This window comes from Acartia tonsa, chromosome 4, assembly GCF_053477335.1.
Source record: "Acartia tonsa isolate MP-2025a chromosome 4, ASM5347733v1, whole genome shotgun sequence".
In the NCBI taxonomy this organism is placed as follows: Eukaryota; Metazoa; Arthropoda; class Copepoda; order Calanoida; family Acartiidae; genus Acartia; species Acartia tonsa.
Window position 1 is genome coordinate 31,788,469 of NC_137263.1, and position 17,817 is coordinate 31,806,285.

The 17,817-nt window shown below is 39.5% G+C and overlaps 3 protein-coding genes and 1 long non-coding RNA gene across 5 annotated transcripts in view; 3 read left to right on the forward strand and 1 right to left on the reverse strand.

The window, feature by feature from the left end:
* Window positions 1-759, forward strand: part of LOC145316809 (sphingomyelin phosphodiesterase 4) — a 5,481-nt gene extending 4,722 nt beyond the window's left edge. The window contains exon 9 of the mRNA XM_080157548.1: window positions 257-759. Within this exon, the coding sequence (XP_080013674.1) occupies window positions 257-476 (220 nt within the window). The 3' untranslated portion in view covers window positions 477-759. The remainder of the gene's footprint in view (window positions 1-256) is intronic.
* On the forward strand, window positions 726-3,984 carry mRpL42 (mitochondrial ribosomal protein L42). Its single transcript, XM_080157547.1, has 5 exons — window positions 726-875; window positions 1,703-1,798; window positions 2,450-2,507; window positions 3,092-3,165; window positions 3,777-3,984. Exons 1-5 carry the CDS (start codon window positions 769-771, stop codon window positions 3,853-3,855), a joined length of 414 nt encoding a protein of 137 aa, XP_080013673.1. The 5' UTR covers window positions 726-768; the 3' UTR covers window positions 3,856-3,984.
* On the forward strand, window positions 3,972-17,741 carry ATPsynB (ATP synthase subunit b, mitochondrial). The gene is made up of 5 exons (XM_080157546.1): window positions 3,972-4,107; window positions 4,776-4,972; window positions 5,225-5,469; window positions 17,033-17,127; window positions 17,519-17,741. The coding sequence occupies exons 1-5, from the start codon at window positions 3,986-3,988 to the stop codon at window positions 17,589-17,591; spliced, it is 732 nt and encodes a 243-aa protein (XP_080013672.1). The 5' UTR covers window positions 3,972-3,985; the 3' UTR covers window positions 17,592-17,741.
* On the reverse strand, window positions 6,314-15,786 carry LOC145316808 (uncharacterized). Of its 2 annotated transcripts, XR_013878711.1 has the most exons (3): window positions 15,731-15,786; window positions 15,428-15,584; window positions 6,314-6,554 (listed from the first exon to the last, which is right to left on the reverse strand). It is a non-coding gene; the product is annotated as an uncharacterized LOC145316808 (long non-coding RNA). The 2 variants fall into 2 exon arrangements; XR_013878710.1 differs by lacking the exon at window positions 15,731-15,786 and having other exon boundaries at window positions 15,428-15,674.
* Window positions 17,742-17,817: the final 76 nt, after the last annotated feature.

Below are 17,817 nucleotides of genomic sequence, written 5' to 3' on the forward strand. Positions count from 1 at the left end.
ATTTTGGAGAGACATACAGTAGGATTGTTAGGTACATTAAAGTAAAAGAATAGAGGGAGCATGATCTATATGTAACTCTCCCCTCAGGGCAGGGACCTTGTCCCGATTTTGTATGAAGTCTTTTAGATCAGCTAAAAGCGTCAGAAATATAAACACAGGCGAGTCCCTTCAAAAGAACAAAAAGCATTATGCAAGCAGATGAAAGGGTCTCCGCCACTATGGGTAGGTAGTTATTGTATTAAGGTTTATTTTTAAGGTTTATGGGAAGCTGGAGGTTTCTGGTTTACCTGACCTTCTCAATGTTTCTGGTTTCTCTTATCTTCAGATCAAGTTTCCTAGGAGCTCTGCCCATGATTATCATCATTGGTTCAGTGATGCTGGCTTTCACAGGCACTGCTAGACATGTATTTAAGAAGACAAATCCTAAGCCTGTGTTAGACCTTGATGTTTCCTTGGATCATTCTAAGATTGATTAATCATAGCTTCTCATTGTACTGCTAAATGACAAATTTAATGAAAAACTTAAGATAATTTAATATTTTTTCTTTTCAATTATTTTAACTTTCTTAACAGAAATGTTTAATATGTATTCGTTTTTTACATCTTCAATTTTAAGTCCCAAAATTATTTCGGAAACATTTTTTTTATTTTTATAAGCTGTGAATTTTTTTGGTGACATTTTTTATATCTACATTTTCATGTAAATTATTTTGTTATTTCGTATTTATTATTACCAAAAATGATCTCTTTTCTTGTTTCCAGTAAAAAATGTCATTACTTCGAGGATTAAGTTTGAGCCTAAATAATTTTCGGGCCTCGGTGAGACCATTTACTGTTAGCTCCACTGTAAAATCTGAACAATTATCAAAATACAGGTATTACGATTTTTTCACCATACATGAAAATGGATTCTTGTACACACCCCCCCCCCCCAAAATTATTTTCAATTTAATAAAAATCTTTCTAAATGCGGGGCCATCAACCTGCGGGATATTATCCCTGCGGTGGCGTGCTCATCCATCCTATTCCTGAACCTTTAAATTAGCATCAACAATACATTTTTTGGTCCATACGCGACAATATGATAAAAAAAAAAAACATTTAGGTTCTATTCAGCGTAGCTGATCCCAATGCAAGGGAAGCGGCTAGAGAGAAAAGATTTACTATGTTAAATTAAAAAGATGCTATTCTGATTTTACGTTAAAAAGTTTTCAAAGGGATATTTGCATGAAGTTCATTTCAGAAAAAAATATTTCAAGCATAAGTTACAAGTATAGCATCAATCATATGTAATTTTGTATTACAATAAATAACGAACAATTAGACATCACTAGATTAGTCGTCATGCTGTTTTTGTGAAAAAAAGGCAGCTATATAGAGGCATATATCACAAGAATACGATTTTCAAGTCTTGATATTTTTAAATTTACTTGGTAGAAAATTTTAATTCTTCCAAATGTATGCCCTATAAATGTAAGTTAAACCATTGAACAGGAAAAAATATGCAGTTCACTAAGTTCAAGTTTAAATGGATTTCGTGCAACTACCCCTTTTGTGTTCATATAAAAGTTTCTCGGCTATTCCATTTCTTTATTATTTAAGTAAGTTATAAACTTTCTATTAAGTAAAAATTTAAAATTAATGTGCTAATCTTGTAGGGATCATAGTAATAAAATAACATTGATGATCATTAAATGTTCAGGGAGGAAGGGATCTGTACTAATACAACTGGTGACATAATATGTGCCTGGCATCCTAAACCAAAGTTTCCTTATGAATTGTCACAGCCTATTCCAAGGTATTTATTTATTATTATTAGAGTAATAAAGGAGAACTATTTGAGGAAGGGACATTTCATTTAGAGAAAAAAATTTCTTAGTGTTACAATCTGAACTCAGAGACAAATATTGTTGACATTCTGCCTTTTTGGCGACAATAGTATTTTGAACTTGGCGAAAAGTTTAATTTAATATTTTGCCCCTAAATCACGAAAAAATTAAATATTTTTTCAAATTAATTCAGTTGTTGGTTACAGCTGGATGCATAGTACAAAAAAATTAATCTTCAATTAAAAATGAAATTTTTTTTGACGATTTTCCTTAATTGTTTCATAAATTATTTTTTTTAATAATTTTAACAGCGAAATTATACTAATTATTTTTTTTAACAGTAAAATATATATATAAATGTTAAAGTATTTTGAAAGATAAATGAAAAGCTTTAAAAATAATGAGACCGTTTTCCTTATCTATTGATTGATTGGTCCACGCGCGGAATGCCGCGTTCTATATGCAACTCCATTTTTCTGAAAGGCAGACGGACAAGAAGAGAGAGATTTGCTAAGAAATAGCACAGCACACATCTTTTTCATCAGCTGACATGAAAACTCACCATTGTAATTATATTTCATTTATGTTTTTAACTTAAATAAATGTTGACTAATATTAAGGAGTGAAGGTGTCGCTACTAATTCTATGCTTAAAGTTCAACATGTTCAGGGAATGAAGGTATCAAATTATTTTTTTTGTGTAATATTGAACCTATTGAGAGCGATTTGTACTTAAATAGAAATTATTCTTTCTCTCGGTTAATTTGACTTTCTTATAGGCTTATAAGTTTAATTATGAAAAATTATTGTATATTTAACTAAATAGATTCGATGTATTGAATAAATCTAGTCTATATAGTTAAATTTAAATTATTTAAATTGCTTTTCTTTAAATTTTGTAAAATAAATGGTAATATCCTCTTAGAATTTTTTTTTTAAATTTTGAAAATTTCTATTGTCACTTTTAATACTTACTTTAAGTGTAAGGTATTAAATTTTTTTTTCATATTCAAATATTTTGATTTAAGACATAATATGACTGTCTTGTATATTATGACAATTTTATTGTGCCATTACAAAACATTGAAAGAAACTATTCCCCTTAACTTTATTTTGCTTATAATAAAGAATAGAATTGAAATCCTAAAGAAATCAATTAAATTGGAACAAGATTAATTTGATAAATATTATTCCTTTATTAGTTTGTCTTAATTGCGTAAAGATCTATGATCAATTCCTGATAAACATAAAAACTTAATTCAGGATCTGTATCATCATAAAGCAGAAAGATTTCAACGTAGAGAACTTATGAGATTAACATGGACAACCAAGCATAGGTAAGAAAACATAATAATAATATCTAGACTGATACATAGGTAATCATTACTAATGTTTAGATTAGGATTGATGGAATCGGACCATCCTTAAATACCTTTATTAATGGCTAGTAGCCAAACTGGGTTTTTTTTCGGCACAATAAGGCAATACAGCTACAAATAATCTGTAATGATCATGACTATAATGAAATGTTATTTCAGGGGTGTATATTCTACATGGGATCCCCTGCTCAGGGGGGGGGGGGAAATAAAAAATAAGTGGTTGGAGGGGAAAAAATGTAAAAATTAAGAAAACTGAAAACATTTTTTCTATTTCCCCCCCTCCTTGGTGAAAAAAACTTTAAAAAATGTGTGGTAGGAGGGATAAAATAAATAAAATATAGAGTTTTTTAAATATTTTTCCATTTTCCCCCTACTTGGTGAGAAAAAACTTGGGGGGGAAGAAAAATAAAAAATTTTGTAGCAGGGGAAAAAAAATAAATCTTGTGCAGAATATACACCCCTGTGTTATTTAGACCTACATGTATTATTCTGCATCAAAATGAAATTCATTATTATTGTCAATATATGTTTTTGTTGACGTTTGTATGTATATTTGTTCTTTTTTTCAGGTGGTTCCCTAACTTTGGTCGTCGTGAGAGATTGAAAATGGCTGCTAAGAATTTACCAAGAGAAAAGGAATACCTATAAATTATTATTGATGAATTATTATAGCTAGTATCTTGTTACTTTAAGTTGGTTATAATTTGTCCATTAAAATTTGAGATGACAACTATTGTAATTTAACACTTGAAGAAATTTTGATAAATTTTCAGAAAAGATGTTGTCTCGCTGTGTTATGCGTGGCCTGCAAGGCAACAAGAGCACTGCCATGTGCCTGGTCAGACTTAACAGCGATGTGGCTGCTTCTGGTCAGAGGGACCTGGTCAATTTCCCCCAAAGGTAAATGGATTTTTTTATTTTATACACTTTGAACCAATTCCATATTATTATTGATTCGCAAAAGTAACGTTACTCCTCCGGACGTTATCGGGAAGTTGATGAGTTGGAGCCTATCAAAGATTTGGTCCAGAAATACTTAAATGCATTGTAAATGATTTTTAAGATACATCGAAAAATAGTATTTCATAAAAAGGACGCGCACCAACTATCCCGTTCCCCAACAAGGACGAAAAATCAACACATGAGGGTCCGAACATTTTCGTTTATTAGGAAGCATAAAGTTTATCAGGGTCTAAAATCATATTAAAAATTTGTACATGAAAGTATAGGCATGTCGAGCCAAGGCTCAACATACAAAAATAAGATATGTTTATACACAATACCATAACAAATCTTAAGAAAAATGGTCAAAATCTTAAGCAACAAGGACAATTATCGAAAAATAGTTTATGCGCCTTTAACATAAAAAAAGACCAAAAATGTTCTCATTTAGTATTTTAATTATTACAAATTGTAGACTTCTTAATCCTAGCCTTCGCTCTTAGTCATAACAAAAAGTTCTTTATGATATTATTAAGGACCCCAATTTTTTCTAACCTTAATTATTAAACAGTAAAATATCTTTGATACCTAATATATATGTAGATATTGATATTGTATATTTTTAGAGTACGTCCCATTGACCCAGCTCCAGTGAGAATGGGCATCTTTCCCGAGGAGTGGTTCCAGGCATTTTACAACAAGACTGGTGTGTCCGGACCCTACATGGCTCTCTTCTCCATTGGTACCTTTCTTACCAGCAAAGAATACTTTGTTGTTGAGCACGACTTCTTTGTTGGTATTGGCATTGCTGTTGTTTTGGCAGGTTAGTCTTGTTTTATAATAATAATAGATATATGAAAGATGTCAACCTTTTCCTTCCTGTAAATTCTATTTAAATAACTCGTGTTAGAACATTAAACATCTAATGTTCCAGAGTTAGAAAAAAAACTTTATATTATAAAATTTGCCACAAAAGGAATTCGACCCAAAAAAGTTAAAATAAAGCTACACCGTACGTAAATTATATCACTACTCTTAGCTAGTTTTTTGACCATAAACATGGATAATCTTTAAGGTATTATAAAGTCCACTGGCCCCGGTGTTGACGCTATGCTTGAGAAGGAAATCACAGCCGACGAAGAGGCCCTTAAGTCCATCAGACAGAATGAGATTGATTTCCTTGCAATGAGTATTGCTGACGAGAAGGAGTCTCAAGCCGATGCCATCGTGTGGGAGGATATTATTGCCGCCAAGAAGGAAGCTGTTGGTCTGCAGCTTGAGGCTGCCTACAGACAGAGACTTCAGGATGCTTATGTTCAGGTAATACACAAAGAGTAAACATAGGGGGACAATGTACGAATGAGAGTAAGTGCTTTTATGCACCTCCCAGTAGTGATTCAAATTATTTTTTTTGTGAATATACTAGGTTTCTGTTTAATACCTATAGTATATTAACCTAAAAAGGGAGGGGGGCGGAAGTGACACTTTTTGAAACCAAAACTAAATGTCAAAGGAACTCAACTTAATAAAGAGTTACAGATCCTAAATTTGGCATGGCAGTTGCTTTAGAGAGGTACAATATGGAACTGTGAAGAAACGGCGGTGAAGCTGCCGAAAACCGCAGTTTCCCGCCGAATTATTTTCTGCCTTTTCTAGCCAAATTAGAAAATTTTCAATCATCTGAGATAAGCATTTTTATCCCTTATATTTTCACTTGACATTAGTAATATTCAAACATGTCAATATTAAAAAAAAAAGTGTCAAGTGCAAATATATTAAACGGCATCATACTTCTACTAAAACCACACTTCTCTTCTCCTGCAATAGCAGCCTTTGACTTTCCTGTCGTTCCTTAATCTTATATTTGAATTTTGCGAGAAAACGCAAAAAAATTCGGCAGGAAACGGCGGTTTTCAAAGGGAGCGGCGGTTCCGGAGCCATTTCTTCTCAGTTCGTCCATTTTGTACCTCTTTAAAGCAACTGCCAAGTCAAATTTCAGAGCTATAACTCTTTATTTAGTTGAGTTCCTTTGACTCTTAGTTTTAGTTATAAAAAGTGTCACTTCCGCCTCCCCCCTTTGTACATGTGAAGAGTTGATTTTAAGATTTTTGTGAGATTTTGTTTTATTATATCGGCTGATTTTCTTCTTCCCCACTCAATATTTGTGCGGGAAGGATGCTATATCCCCCTTGAGGCTTAAGACTTACAGACAGGGTAGTTATAGAGCAGCTTTAGCAAAATGTTCTACCTGTGACTGCAATGCAGGGAAGGATCAAATTACCACAAGAATCCAGAGGTATCCAGGGGATGCGCGGGGCCAGACGGGAGGGACTGTTGGGATCTCCAGGTGGGCCTTGGTGCATTTATGGATGGTCTGTAATTTGTGGAAGTGTTGATGTTTAGGCCTAAACAAATAGAGTTACATTTTGGGAAATTTGGTGGAAACCTAAACTTCACCCGGCCTAAGCTATTGTCCTATCCTCCCCCCAATTACATTATTTGTTAATAGGGAAAGGTGGAAAGGTTAATGATTTGAAGAACTAAGCTGTACCTGGATGTTAATTCTGGACAGCTTAGTTTTCCAAAGAGCCGGCAGACATTATAATTAGGCGGTCTGAAAAATGAAAATCTTTTATTTGCTGTTTGCAACCGCGAAATTAGAATGTCTGCCGCAGTGAGCCGCAGGCAACCCGTTGTTCTTCTCAGTGGACTGGTGGCCTGAAAGTGTACATACATTAGTGTACATGACACTCCCGGCAAGAAAAAGAAGAACATAGGGGTGCGGGTTGATCACTGCAGTTTACAGAAGATAGGAAGAACGATACGCCCAGCAGCAATAGCCTTTAATGTGTTTTTTTTTTTTTTTTTTTTTTTTTTTTTATGGGGCGTATCGTTTACAATGGGTTAAAATAAATAAATAAATAACTATTTTGTAAACAATTTTAAATTTGCAATATATGATTAATACTAATCCAGGTTTGCTTCGGCTGGAATCAATCCTCGTAAGTGGGGTAAACTTCTTGGGGTAATCAATCATTTAATAATAAGATTATTAAAGACATTAGGCAGCATCTACTTGTTGTAAGATAACATTTAATAATGAGATTATTAAAGTTATTAAAGGGAGTGTAAACCTTTAAGCAGGATTTTTCTTTCGTAGTAATTGAATATTTAATAATGACATTATTAAAATCAATGTGCAGGATTATGTAGTGTAATGAGGTAGGGTTTTTTATCTTCGGCACTTACAGCCTTTATTAATAGCAGAGTTGAATTTTGGACATGCATAACATCGTAATGCGTGTCGGTTAAGTTAAATTATTTCGGCAATTACAGCCTTTATTAGTAGCAGATTTGAAATTGGAAACGCAAAACATCGTAATGCGTGTCCGTGAGGTTAATTATTATCTTCGGCAAATTCAGCCTATGGCAAATTCAGCCAAAGTTTAACGGGTGTAACTCATTTGCGACGCATTGTGTTAACCCGTTTCAGGAACGGTTTTATTAGGTTTTTTGCTCTGAAGCGTATGACTCGTCACACTTGGAGGCTGCGGACCTGATTTGGTCAACTAGTGCGAGCTCGTCCTCGGAGAACAGGATGGCGATGTGCCGGACACTCCTTCTGGTCTCATGAAATTCTTCCTTCCAGTGTTTCCGCCAACGGATAACTACCTGACGGACAATACCATCATCAGAAGTGATGAGGTGTAGGACCTGACCAAGGCGCCAGAGTTGATCGCCAATCAACTCATCTGGGGACCGGAGGAAAACGACGATATCCATCTCCTTTGGTTGTGGACCTGTTTTGCCAAATTTCTTTGGTCTTGGGATGTAATCTGGAAGGCGTTCATATAGCCAGATCTGCCACCATGATTGGTAGAGGGTTTCATCTGTTCCAAAAGGCGGGAGGGTTGTTCTACCCTCATTGGTCCAGTGGGGGCACGCCTGTTATTTCTGCCGTGTATCAGACGGTTCGGCGTGATAAGGTCTGCGTGACCTACATCCTCCGTTCTGGATACCATGCAGATCGGCATGTTGTTGATCTCATTTGCTATATATGAATAGGCAGTCTCAAATGACATGACATCCAGTTTGAGACCGTTAAATGTTGCATGGAACAAGGTTTTGATTTCTTTGATTGAGCGTTCCACACAACCTTGATAGTTGTGAGCAGCAGTGGGACCGACCTCGTACTCTATGCTGCAACTTTTTCCATTGAGCGTTTTAGTGATGTCAGCCATGGAAAACTCCGATTTTGCTACGCCTTTTATGAGCTGTGCTCCTGGGTCGATGAAGACCTTTTTAGGGTAGCAATAACGATGAACGAATCGTTGGAATGCTTGGAGAAAGGCGTCTGTGTTATACTTAGTCATAACATAACACGCTGTTGCGGATGAGGCTGGGTCTCTACAGACTAGACCCCAAACCTTGACTGTGGACCTGTGGTTGTGTTCACAGTGAGCCAAGAACGGACCCATAAGGTCAAGTTGGCAGTAGTAGAACGGGGGAGCAATGGTCAATCTGTTTTGGTGGATTGGTCCCATTTCAGCTTCTAGAAGCTTGGCCTTGAACCTACGACAATGTGGGCAAGCTGCTCTAATCTCTTTGGAGAGGTCTCTGCCATGGAGGATATAGGCGATGTGCCTAGATTCTAAGAGTGTTGCATTTACATTCCTGTGTAGTGCAAGCTCTTGGTGGGCGTATAGCATAACGGAGTATGCTATCAAGCTATACCGATCAACTATCGGTCTAACAAAGTGGAGGGGAGACAAATCAGGCATGATATTGTCAACGTCTTCAATGCTGGTGCCCTCGACAATACGACCATTGTATTTGATAATGCCGTCGTCAGTGACAACATTGTTGCCGTGGGCCTTAGAGTTGGAGAATTTAAGCACTTCTTTAGTGGCGAGCCTAAAGTAGTATTTCTCCGCCTTCTGAACTTCCTCGTCCAAGAGTTGGACAACCCGAGGAGTGGGTTGTGGAAGTGATGCCTTGTTGTGACGGTATGATTTAAAGTCGAAAAAGCAGAATTTTCGAACGATGGCCATGACCCGGAGAGATTTTGGCCATGACCGTTTACACGGGTCGTAGAGATAACTCGAGAACTTGGTTATCTCTGCCGTTCTTTCTTGGGGTGATTTCGTATCACCATGGAGGATTTTGACCTCTTGGGCAGCGGCCTGTTTCGCTTCCATTGTTAGTTTAAGATCTTGGAAGGATTGGGCTGGCATGTCCTGGTAATCAAGATACATCCAGGGTTTGCCATTTTGCCATTCAGATTTGGCGTCGATGTCCTTAATAGTGGCAAGGAACCGGTTGCCAAGATCCGCGATGTTGTTTTCTGACTCAACATGACGCCATTGATCCGGGGATGAGAACCGTCGAATTTCGATGACGCAGCTACGTACGCCCAGAGAAAGAGGACGTGCGTCTTGGTGAAGCCATGACAACACAACAGTAGAGTCTGTGAAATAGGTGACTTTGTCGACCTTGTCTTTGAGATTCTTGGCAACGGTTGTTGCAAGAATGGTGCCTACAACGGCTGCCCTTAGCTCTGCTCGAGGGATAGTGCTGCCAGTCACGATCTTTGACTTGGCAGCGGCCAATCGGACAGTGACCTCCCCCGAGAGAGATGTTGACCTAACATGCACACACACGATTGCCATGTTTTGGCTAGCATCAACGGATACTAGCAGATCAACTTTGGGTTGGGAGTTTGCCGGGATTACCGACCGTGGACAGGAAACTGACGCGAGTTGTTGCATCGTTTCAATGTTGGTCACCCATGTTGGAAGCAGTTTGGTTGGGAGCCCATCGTCCCAACCAGTAGCGTAAGAGAGGAGATCGTGATAGTCTGCTTTGAATTTAGCAGTCACGGGGGTGCAGAATCCGAGAAGGTCGAAGTTTTAGGCAACTTGCGACAGGATGGTTCTTTTCGTGAAACTGAGTAGAAGAGCCTCTTCAAGACTGCCTTCTACTGGCGGGGGTCTTTTCCCTCGTTTTGTTTTGCCAAACGACAGGGGTTTGACATCCAAGCTGAGAGTGTCAGCTAGTGGGGCCCAGCGATAGCCGAGGTAGCTAACATGTGTGCCGTCGTTGGACACGGTGTCTTCAGGTACAGCTGAAGATTTGACAAAGCTTTTGACGCTCATGCCTGCCAAGTCAAGAGTAAATTTGACTCCCGCAATGAGTTTGTCTAGTTCAGTTGCGGAGTCTGTTGAATCAGAAGTATCATCAACATAAGTTTTGGTTCTGAGAACCTGGGCACCTGCGGTATGTTCAGGGTGGTTGTCCATGACATACTGAGCTACCTGTTCAAGGCCTTCTGCAGTTTGATTGCCAGAAGGTTTGACCCCATAAATGATGGTACGCATGATGCGCGTTCTGACAGTGCCACCAGGGGTAAGGCTATCAACCCACAAGTACTTGTGCCAGCGGAAATCAGATGGATCCAACTTGATCTGGTTGTACGCCATCCGTATGTCGCATGCGAAAGCATGTGGTCCTGCTCTGAAGTTGATGTCCAGAGCTAAGATTTTTTCGAGCCTGTTTGTGCCCTTTGCTAGGACATCGTTCAGACTTTTACCTGAGGAGGTAGTTGCAGACGCATCAAAGACAACTCTAACTGGAGTGGAGAGAGAATTTTCTTTAGTGACGAAGCGCCAAGGGAGGTAGTATTCTCCTGGCAGATTGTCTACTAAGGCTCGTTCCTCAGGGGACAGGTCATCAATGTCACATGAATAGCCGTTTAGTGCCAACTTGTCATGTGATGCCATAACTTGCAGTTTGGCCTCTGAATCTTTCTGCAGTTTTCGCAGCTGTGATTCCAGAACTTTGAGGGCCCTATTTTTGTTTGGTTGTAACTCCTTGACCGGATCAGCAATGAAGGGAAGAGATGCTACGATCCGGCGTTCGTCAGGTAGGAATTTGACGGACTTTTTTATTAGGAGTTGTTCGGCCTCTTCTCTGAGAGAAGTTGCATCCAGAATGTCTCCGTTTTTGCAATCATTGCATCCACGGCATGCTATGCAACGGTAAGGTGCTTGAGTGCCTATGTCTTCACTCTCAAGATACTTCCGTTCATGTCGTTTGACGTGTTGAATATCGGAGCTGTATGTATGAACATCCAGCGAAGTGTCCTCCTCTGTTTTTTCCTCAACAGTGATTGGATGGAGGTATGGAAAGGTGTCGGTTAAGGAATCCGCGCACCAATTCCTACCACTGTTCAGAAGTGTTTCAGTGGTATAGCGGTAAGCAGACAACTCGTTGGTGAAAAAGAGAGCAGCACCAACAAAGTTTACAGTCTCGGCTGCTTTGGCCCAAGCCTTGTGGGGACCACCGAGTACACCTGTGTGGCCATCAATGCCCTTGAGTGGGCTTCTGTATAAGGATAAGCCACAGGGCAGTGAGCAGATACGCATTGGGAACAAGTAGTTGTACTTGATCCCCAAGATTATGTCGACTTGGCCTCCGCCAATGACATCTGGTACAGTAGGGAGAAGCTCGTGGCCTTTGTAGTGATTTGCGAGGTCACCATAAGGCTCTGTGAGTTCCCAACGAGGAAATGGGGCCGTCAGTGTGTCCATTTTTGCAGCAATTATAGTTGCGGACATGGCACTGTCGACTAATGGCAGTGTGAACTTGTCACTGCCATAGGGAAGATGGACGACTTTACCACCTGCTACATTCATGAGGGTGGGTCCAGGGCGGTGTTCTGTGGCATTTAGTCTAGCCGCTGCAGAAGCTGAAACTGCGGCTGTACCACAACCGCTGTCGTAAAAGACAAACAGCGGATTGCCGGAAAGATCAGGGACGTTTTGGCACATGAAGATGCCTGGGGCAGCAACATCAGGGAAGGTGTTGGGGTCGGAAACGTCAGGTGTGGTGTCAGAGGTTTGGAGATTCATGGTAATATTATCCATGAACAGAAGGTTGCCAGATGTTATAGGAACATCCTTGGGCAATGACTTGCGGAAATCGTCTAACCTCTTTTTATTCTGCTCGACATGAATAGAGCAGGCGAGGATATGCTTTTGCACGCGATGAGCAGACGCGTACTGGCAATTGTCAGCTTGACAGTAAAAGGTGGTGCGACAGTCGTTTTTGTGGTTGTTCCACCATTCGTCAATATTGTCGAAATTGACGCTGGCGTCCATTCTGAGGCACCTGTGACAGGCTTTTGTCTTGCCATGGAGTTGACGTTTCTCCTTATGTGGTGTATTGATGTACACCTGGCATTGGAACAAATATGTGTGTTTGTTCTGACAAAGCGCGCAATCAGTTGGTACAGGCTTAGAAGCAGCGCCTGTGTATGTTAAAAGTGGAATGGGTGTCTTAGCGGACTTATCAGAGGCCCTGCCTTTAGGGCGTTGTTTTGGGTCCTCTGAGGCCGAGAAAGTGGAGGCTGTGTAAGTTTGAGAGGCTGGTTTACTCCGGTTCGAGTTTTTCTGACCAGGGTTGTTACCAGTCTGGTTGGACTGTCTATTGCCGGAGTTGCCGCTGCTCAAGTTGGTATTGTTACCACCAGAGGATGCGGTACCAGTATGGAGGGATGCTCCTTCATGCTGGTTAAGTTGGTATTGGAGCTGACGTAGTTCCCAATCCAAGAAGAGGAGAAGTTGCTCATAGCAGTACTGGCCATCTTCCTCCCCATTTTCGTCTGCGCTAAGCAGGAATTTTTTAGACATCTCCTTAAAGTAGTCCCCTTTAAGAAGGTTCAGAGTAGTACAGAGTTGGCGATGTCCGTTTTGCCGTGGTACAAGGCTTGCTCTGCATCATTCTCTTTTGCAAATTCTTGGGTATCAGCAAGTAATGAACGGAGTTTTACCATCCATGTGATCTGCTGTTCCCAGTTGTATTTAGGGCATGGTCCCAGTTCCATGATTTTAGCCTTACGTTTGGCTATGATGCTGGTTTTGCTGCCGTAGTGGAACGACAGCTGCTTCATACAAGCCTTAATAGATTTTTCGGCTGAGCACAACATCTGCGCATTGCCCTGGAGACAGTTTTCTTTCAGGATTTCCAATGCTTCGACTTCTGCTATAGACGGCATTGAGTCGATATAAATCTGGAACTTCTTTTGAAATGTAAAGAGGTCAAGTTTATCTGTCTTGGCCCCGGAGAAGTGAGGGATAGGGATGTTGGAAGAGCGCTGATTGAAGGAGTGCCCTGAGATAGGTACTCCGAAACGATCCCTCAAGCGTTCAACGTAAGATTCCACGCTGGATATTTCCGTTTCAAGCGTGGTGGACTGGGCATCTAGTGCTGTTGCATCTTGCTCCATGTCCGTAAGCATTGCGTCCTCACACAAGGTTTTGGCTTTATGTAAGGTGCGCTGTGCCTTATCAAGTAGCTCTTTAAATTGAGCATTGAGCTTATTGAATTGACCTAACTGCTTAACTTCGGTTGCTTTAATATCGCCGAACTTTTCGCAGAGGTCATCAAGCTCCACAAGCATGGGGTCCCTTTTTTGTTTTACCCTTGCTTGTTTTACCGCGTATGTCGTAGTGTTTGTGCGGTTGGGGATGGGAGCTGTTTGCTGGAGCATAGTTGCAGCAGGAACAGCTGTGGCCTGAGTCGTAACTGCTGGAGGCACAATTACTTGGCCATCACATGGTAAGGTACCTGCCTCGGATCCGACTGCTGAAGTGGTAGTCGAGTCGTCAGAGCAAGTAGAGAGAGGTACTGCTGGAGCAGCAGTCGTCGTAATCGGTTGAGCTTTCAAACGTGATGTACGATGGTCATGAATGAACTCGATTTTTGAGCGCATGGCTATACGTAGCTGTAACGCTTTGTTCATGTCAGCTTCGGTGACCCTTGGGTCTGGGCTGTTGCGAAAGAAAGCTATGATGTGGCGAATTGACGAGGCTTTTTCTTCCAACAATGATAGACTATTGTCTAGCTTTTCAATGCTAAACCTGTCAGGGTTATTTATGATGCTCTGACAGTCTTCGTCTATCATCATGCACTCATCGCATTCGATGATGAGTTTGGTTGCCTCATCAGTCATGGTTGGGGTTTGTGCTGTAACAAGCGCAGATAGATCGACACTAATATTGTGTGTCGATGTGGAAGCGTTAGAAGCGGAGCCTGGGAGGTGGTCGTGTAATGGGAACTGTTCAGGGTTATAAAAAACCTCGTCCTGAACCTCTTTCTGTAAATCTTCAGAATAGAGTTGTTCCAAAGCTTCTTCAAGAATTGAAGCTGATTTTTGGAAGGATGGTATGGGGGAATAATTATCCCAATCTAGTTGCTGTGGGGCTAGCTCAAACTCTTCAGTATCTGTAGGGGTTGTGGGGGTTTGTGGTGAAAGGCCGTTATACGGATGTATAACGGGAAAAGTTACCAGTGGATCAACAGGTGAGGAGGGTAAGTGGGGGGCTGCAAGTGGTTGGGGAGCTGCAGGGGGTGTAGGGAATCCTCGGATAGGTGACGGGGATGGGCTACGGTGGTGGCTGTTTTGGCCTGGAGGGGTGCGACTAACGCTGGGCCTGCGTGAGGAAATGACGGGCCTAGAGTTGCGGTCAACCGGTTTTTGCCGTTGAAGTAGCGCTTTTTTTGTTTTAAGGAGTTTTTTGGCGCATAATTCAAACGGGGTGTTGAGTTTATGTTTTTTGGCTAAAACTCTGACGGTTTTAGGCCGACGACTCGCAACAGTCGCAGAGTCGGATTGTGAACGTTTGGTATGAGAAGGGGTGGGGTGTGAGTTAGATGGATGATAGAGGGTGTTATGCCTTGAGCGTGTAATTGCTCCGGGCGGTTTAGTGAGGAAAATCTCCTTCATTGACCACTGAATGCTATTGTTAATTTATTTATTTAAATTATAACCTCTCTTTAGCTTATATTTTTTTTTTTGGTGTTTTTATATTTTTGTGTTTTTACAACAAATAAATGATGAGGGGAGAACCTTCACCGAATTTTTGTTGTCTTTAATATGGCGCAGTATGGGAGGGACCGCAAGCTATCAGGGAGATGAAAAGGGGTAGGGGGGAAAACAGGTTCGGATTATTTAACAGCTATATTGTTAAATAAGAGGACAAGGAGTTGTCCTATGGGTAGGGAGAAAAACAGGTTTGGATTACTTAACAGTTATTGTTAAATAAGAGGACAAGGAGTTGTCCTATGGGTGGGTGGCACTTAGTTGTAAAGCACCTCAGCAGCTGTACAGGATTAACAGTCTGTAAACATCAATGTGCGGGAAGGATGCTATATCCCCCTTGAGGCTTAAGACTTACAGACAGGGTAGTTATAGAGCAGCTTTAGCAAAATGTTCTACCTGTGACTGCAATGCAGGGAAGGATCAAATTACCACAAGAATCCAGAGGTATCCAGGGGATGCGCGGGGCCAGACGGGAGGGACTGTTGGGATCTCCAGGTGGGCCTTGGTGCATTTATGGATGGTCTGTAATTTGTGGAAGTGTTGATGTTTAGGCCTAAACAAATAGAGTTACATTTTGGGAAATTTGGTGGAAACCTAAACTTCACCCGGCCTAAGCTATTGTCCTATCCTCCCCCCAATTACATTATTTGTTAATAGGGAAAGGTGGAAAGGTTAATGATTTGAAGAACTAAGCTGTACCTGGATGTTAATTCTGGACAGCTTAGTTTTCCAAAGAGCCGGCAGACATTATAATTAGGCGGTCTGAAAAATGAAAATCTTTTATTTGCTGTTTGCAACCGCGAAATTAGAATGTCTGCCGCAGTGAGCCGCAGGCAACCCGTTGTTCTTCTCAGTGGACTGGTGGCCTGAAAGTGTACATACATTAGTGTACATGACAATATTTGTAATTAATAAGTTCTTAACAGAAAAAAACTTAACTATTTCTTTTGTAGAAAAAACAATTATAGACTTAATTAACTACCTACTAACTAAACAAAAGAATGTCAATCTAAGTTGATTATGAAGTTCTTTCCTAAAACAAGCATTTATGTTTTTTTGGGGGATTTTAGGTGGTATTTTTAGTAGCGAAGCTACTCTATAATTTGAAATATCCGTATGTCCGTCTGTCCGTCTTAGTTTGGGGGAAACGTGATTTTCTCGGCTCCTATAAAAGATAAAAGGCTGAAAATTTTTGACAACATTCCCATTATCAAGGAGCACAATTAACTATAAAACATCAATGGCGATAGAACCGCTTTTTAGCAGGTTTTAGGCTATTTTTGTATTTTTCACATTTTCTCCATATCTTTGGTGTTTATGGTCCGATTTCCAATTTTTTTTCAGTTATAGAATCAAAATTAAATTTCCTGTCGTTTTAAGAAAACAAGTATGACGGTCAGACTGCCTTTAAGCAGGTTTAAGGCTATTTTTGTATTTTTCACATTTTTCTCCATACCTTTGGTGTTTATGGCCCAATTTCCAAAGTTTTTCAGTTATAGATATCAAAATTAAATTTCCTTTCGTTTCAAGAACACATCAATGGTGGTCAGACTGCCTTTTTGAAGGTTTTTGGCTATTTTTATATTTTTCACATTTTTCTTCATATCTTTGGAGTTTATGGTCCGTTTTTTTTTAATTTTTGTAGTTAAAAATATCAAAATTAAATTTCCCGTTGTTCTGAGCATCCAGTATGTAATTTACTTTGACCGTCAGTCTGTTAGTCATAGTACTGAAATATAAATAAATATTAAGAAATTAAAAACAAATGTTGAAAAGGTTTCGTGATTTTTTCCTAATATACATGCTTTTGTCAACTAATATCTAAATTCTTATTTAATTGTTTATGCTTCGCTACTTATGGATGTTGTCATCCTTGTTTTTAGGATGTTTATCTAATATTTGAAACATAGAACAAATTATGTTGATACATATTGTTTCAGAAGAAAAATAAAAAGTATCAAGCATCATGCATTTGTGTAATAATTTTTGTATTCTGTTCAGGTTAAGAAGCGCCTGGATTACCAGCTTGAGGTGTCCAATGTTGTGAGGAGGATGGAACAGAAACACATGGTTGACTGGATCATTAACAATGTCAAGTAAGTTCATATATTGTATTGAATAATGTATATGCCTGCCTGTACTTTTTTACAAGGAAAGGATAATGGAAGCTTATTATGTAATATAATCTTCCATTCAATAACAAAATAATAATTAAAATGTAAAACAGCACCTCTTGTGATAGTATGTGGGGAGGAGGGGGGGGGGGGGGGGGGAGTTGATATCCTTCTGTGTGCGATTTCTCTTGGAAGGGATAAGTCAAAAAAAAATTTATGTAACATTACTGGTAAAGAGAACACAATGGGACAGACTGTTAACGAGATCTTTCGTTTTAGTATACACAGATATGGAAAAGACATGCGAACATCCTATCTTTTTAGGATATAAAAGAATATATTAAACGATGATTAAATGTTATTTTTATTTTAGGAGCTCTATCACCCCCGCCCAGGAGCAGGCTGCTCTCAAGAAGTGTGTCGCCGACCTCAAGGCTTTGGCTTAAACCATCAATATTAAACCTACCTGTTTTAGACTTTGCAGTTATCAATAAATGTTAAATCTTTTTTCTTTGTATTTACTGATGCTAATCAATTTATAATACATATATTATGTTAGAACGGTGCGTTATTTATAATAAAAATATTAAAACACATTTTTCTTTACAACTTAGTCATGATGTACGTACAGCAAATAAAGATTTGGGGGTGATTTTCATTTAAAGAAAAACT

What these genes read in the sequence shown, in the direction of transcription:
- mRpL42 (XM_080157547.1), top strand. Translation starts at nt 769, where the DNA reads ATGTCATTACTTCGAGGATTAAGTTTGAGCCTAAATAATTTTCGGGCC. An exon ending in AACATGTTCAGGGAATGAAG is followed by an intron (nt 2,508 to 3,091) that starts GTATCAAATTAT and finishes AACTTAATTCAG; the next exon opens with GATCTGTATCATCATAAAGC. An exon ending in ACATGGACAACCAAGCATAG is followed by an intron (nt 3,166 to 3,776) that starts GTAAGAAAACAT and finishes TCTTTTTTTCAG; the next exon opens with GTGGTTCCCTAACTTTGGTC.
- ATPsynB (XM_080157546.1), top strand. Translation starts at nt 3,986, where the DNA reads ATGTTGTCTCGCTGTGTTATGCGTGGCCTGCAAGGCAACAAGAGCACT. An exon ending in CATTGCTGTTGTTTTGGCAG is followed by an intron (nt 4,973 to 5,224) that starts GTTAGTCTTGTT and finishes ATAATCTTTAAG; the next exon opens with GTATTATAAAGTCCACTGGC. An exon ending in TGGATCATTAACAATGTCAA is followed by an intron (nt 17,128 to 17,518) that starts GTAAGTTCATAT and finishes TTTTTATTTTAG; the next exon opens with GAGCTCTATCACCCCCGCCC.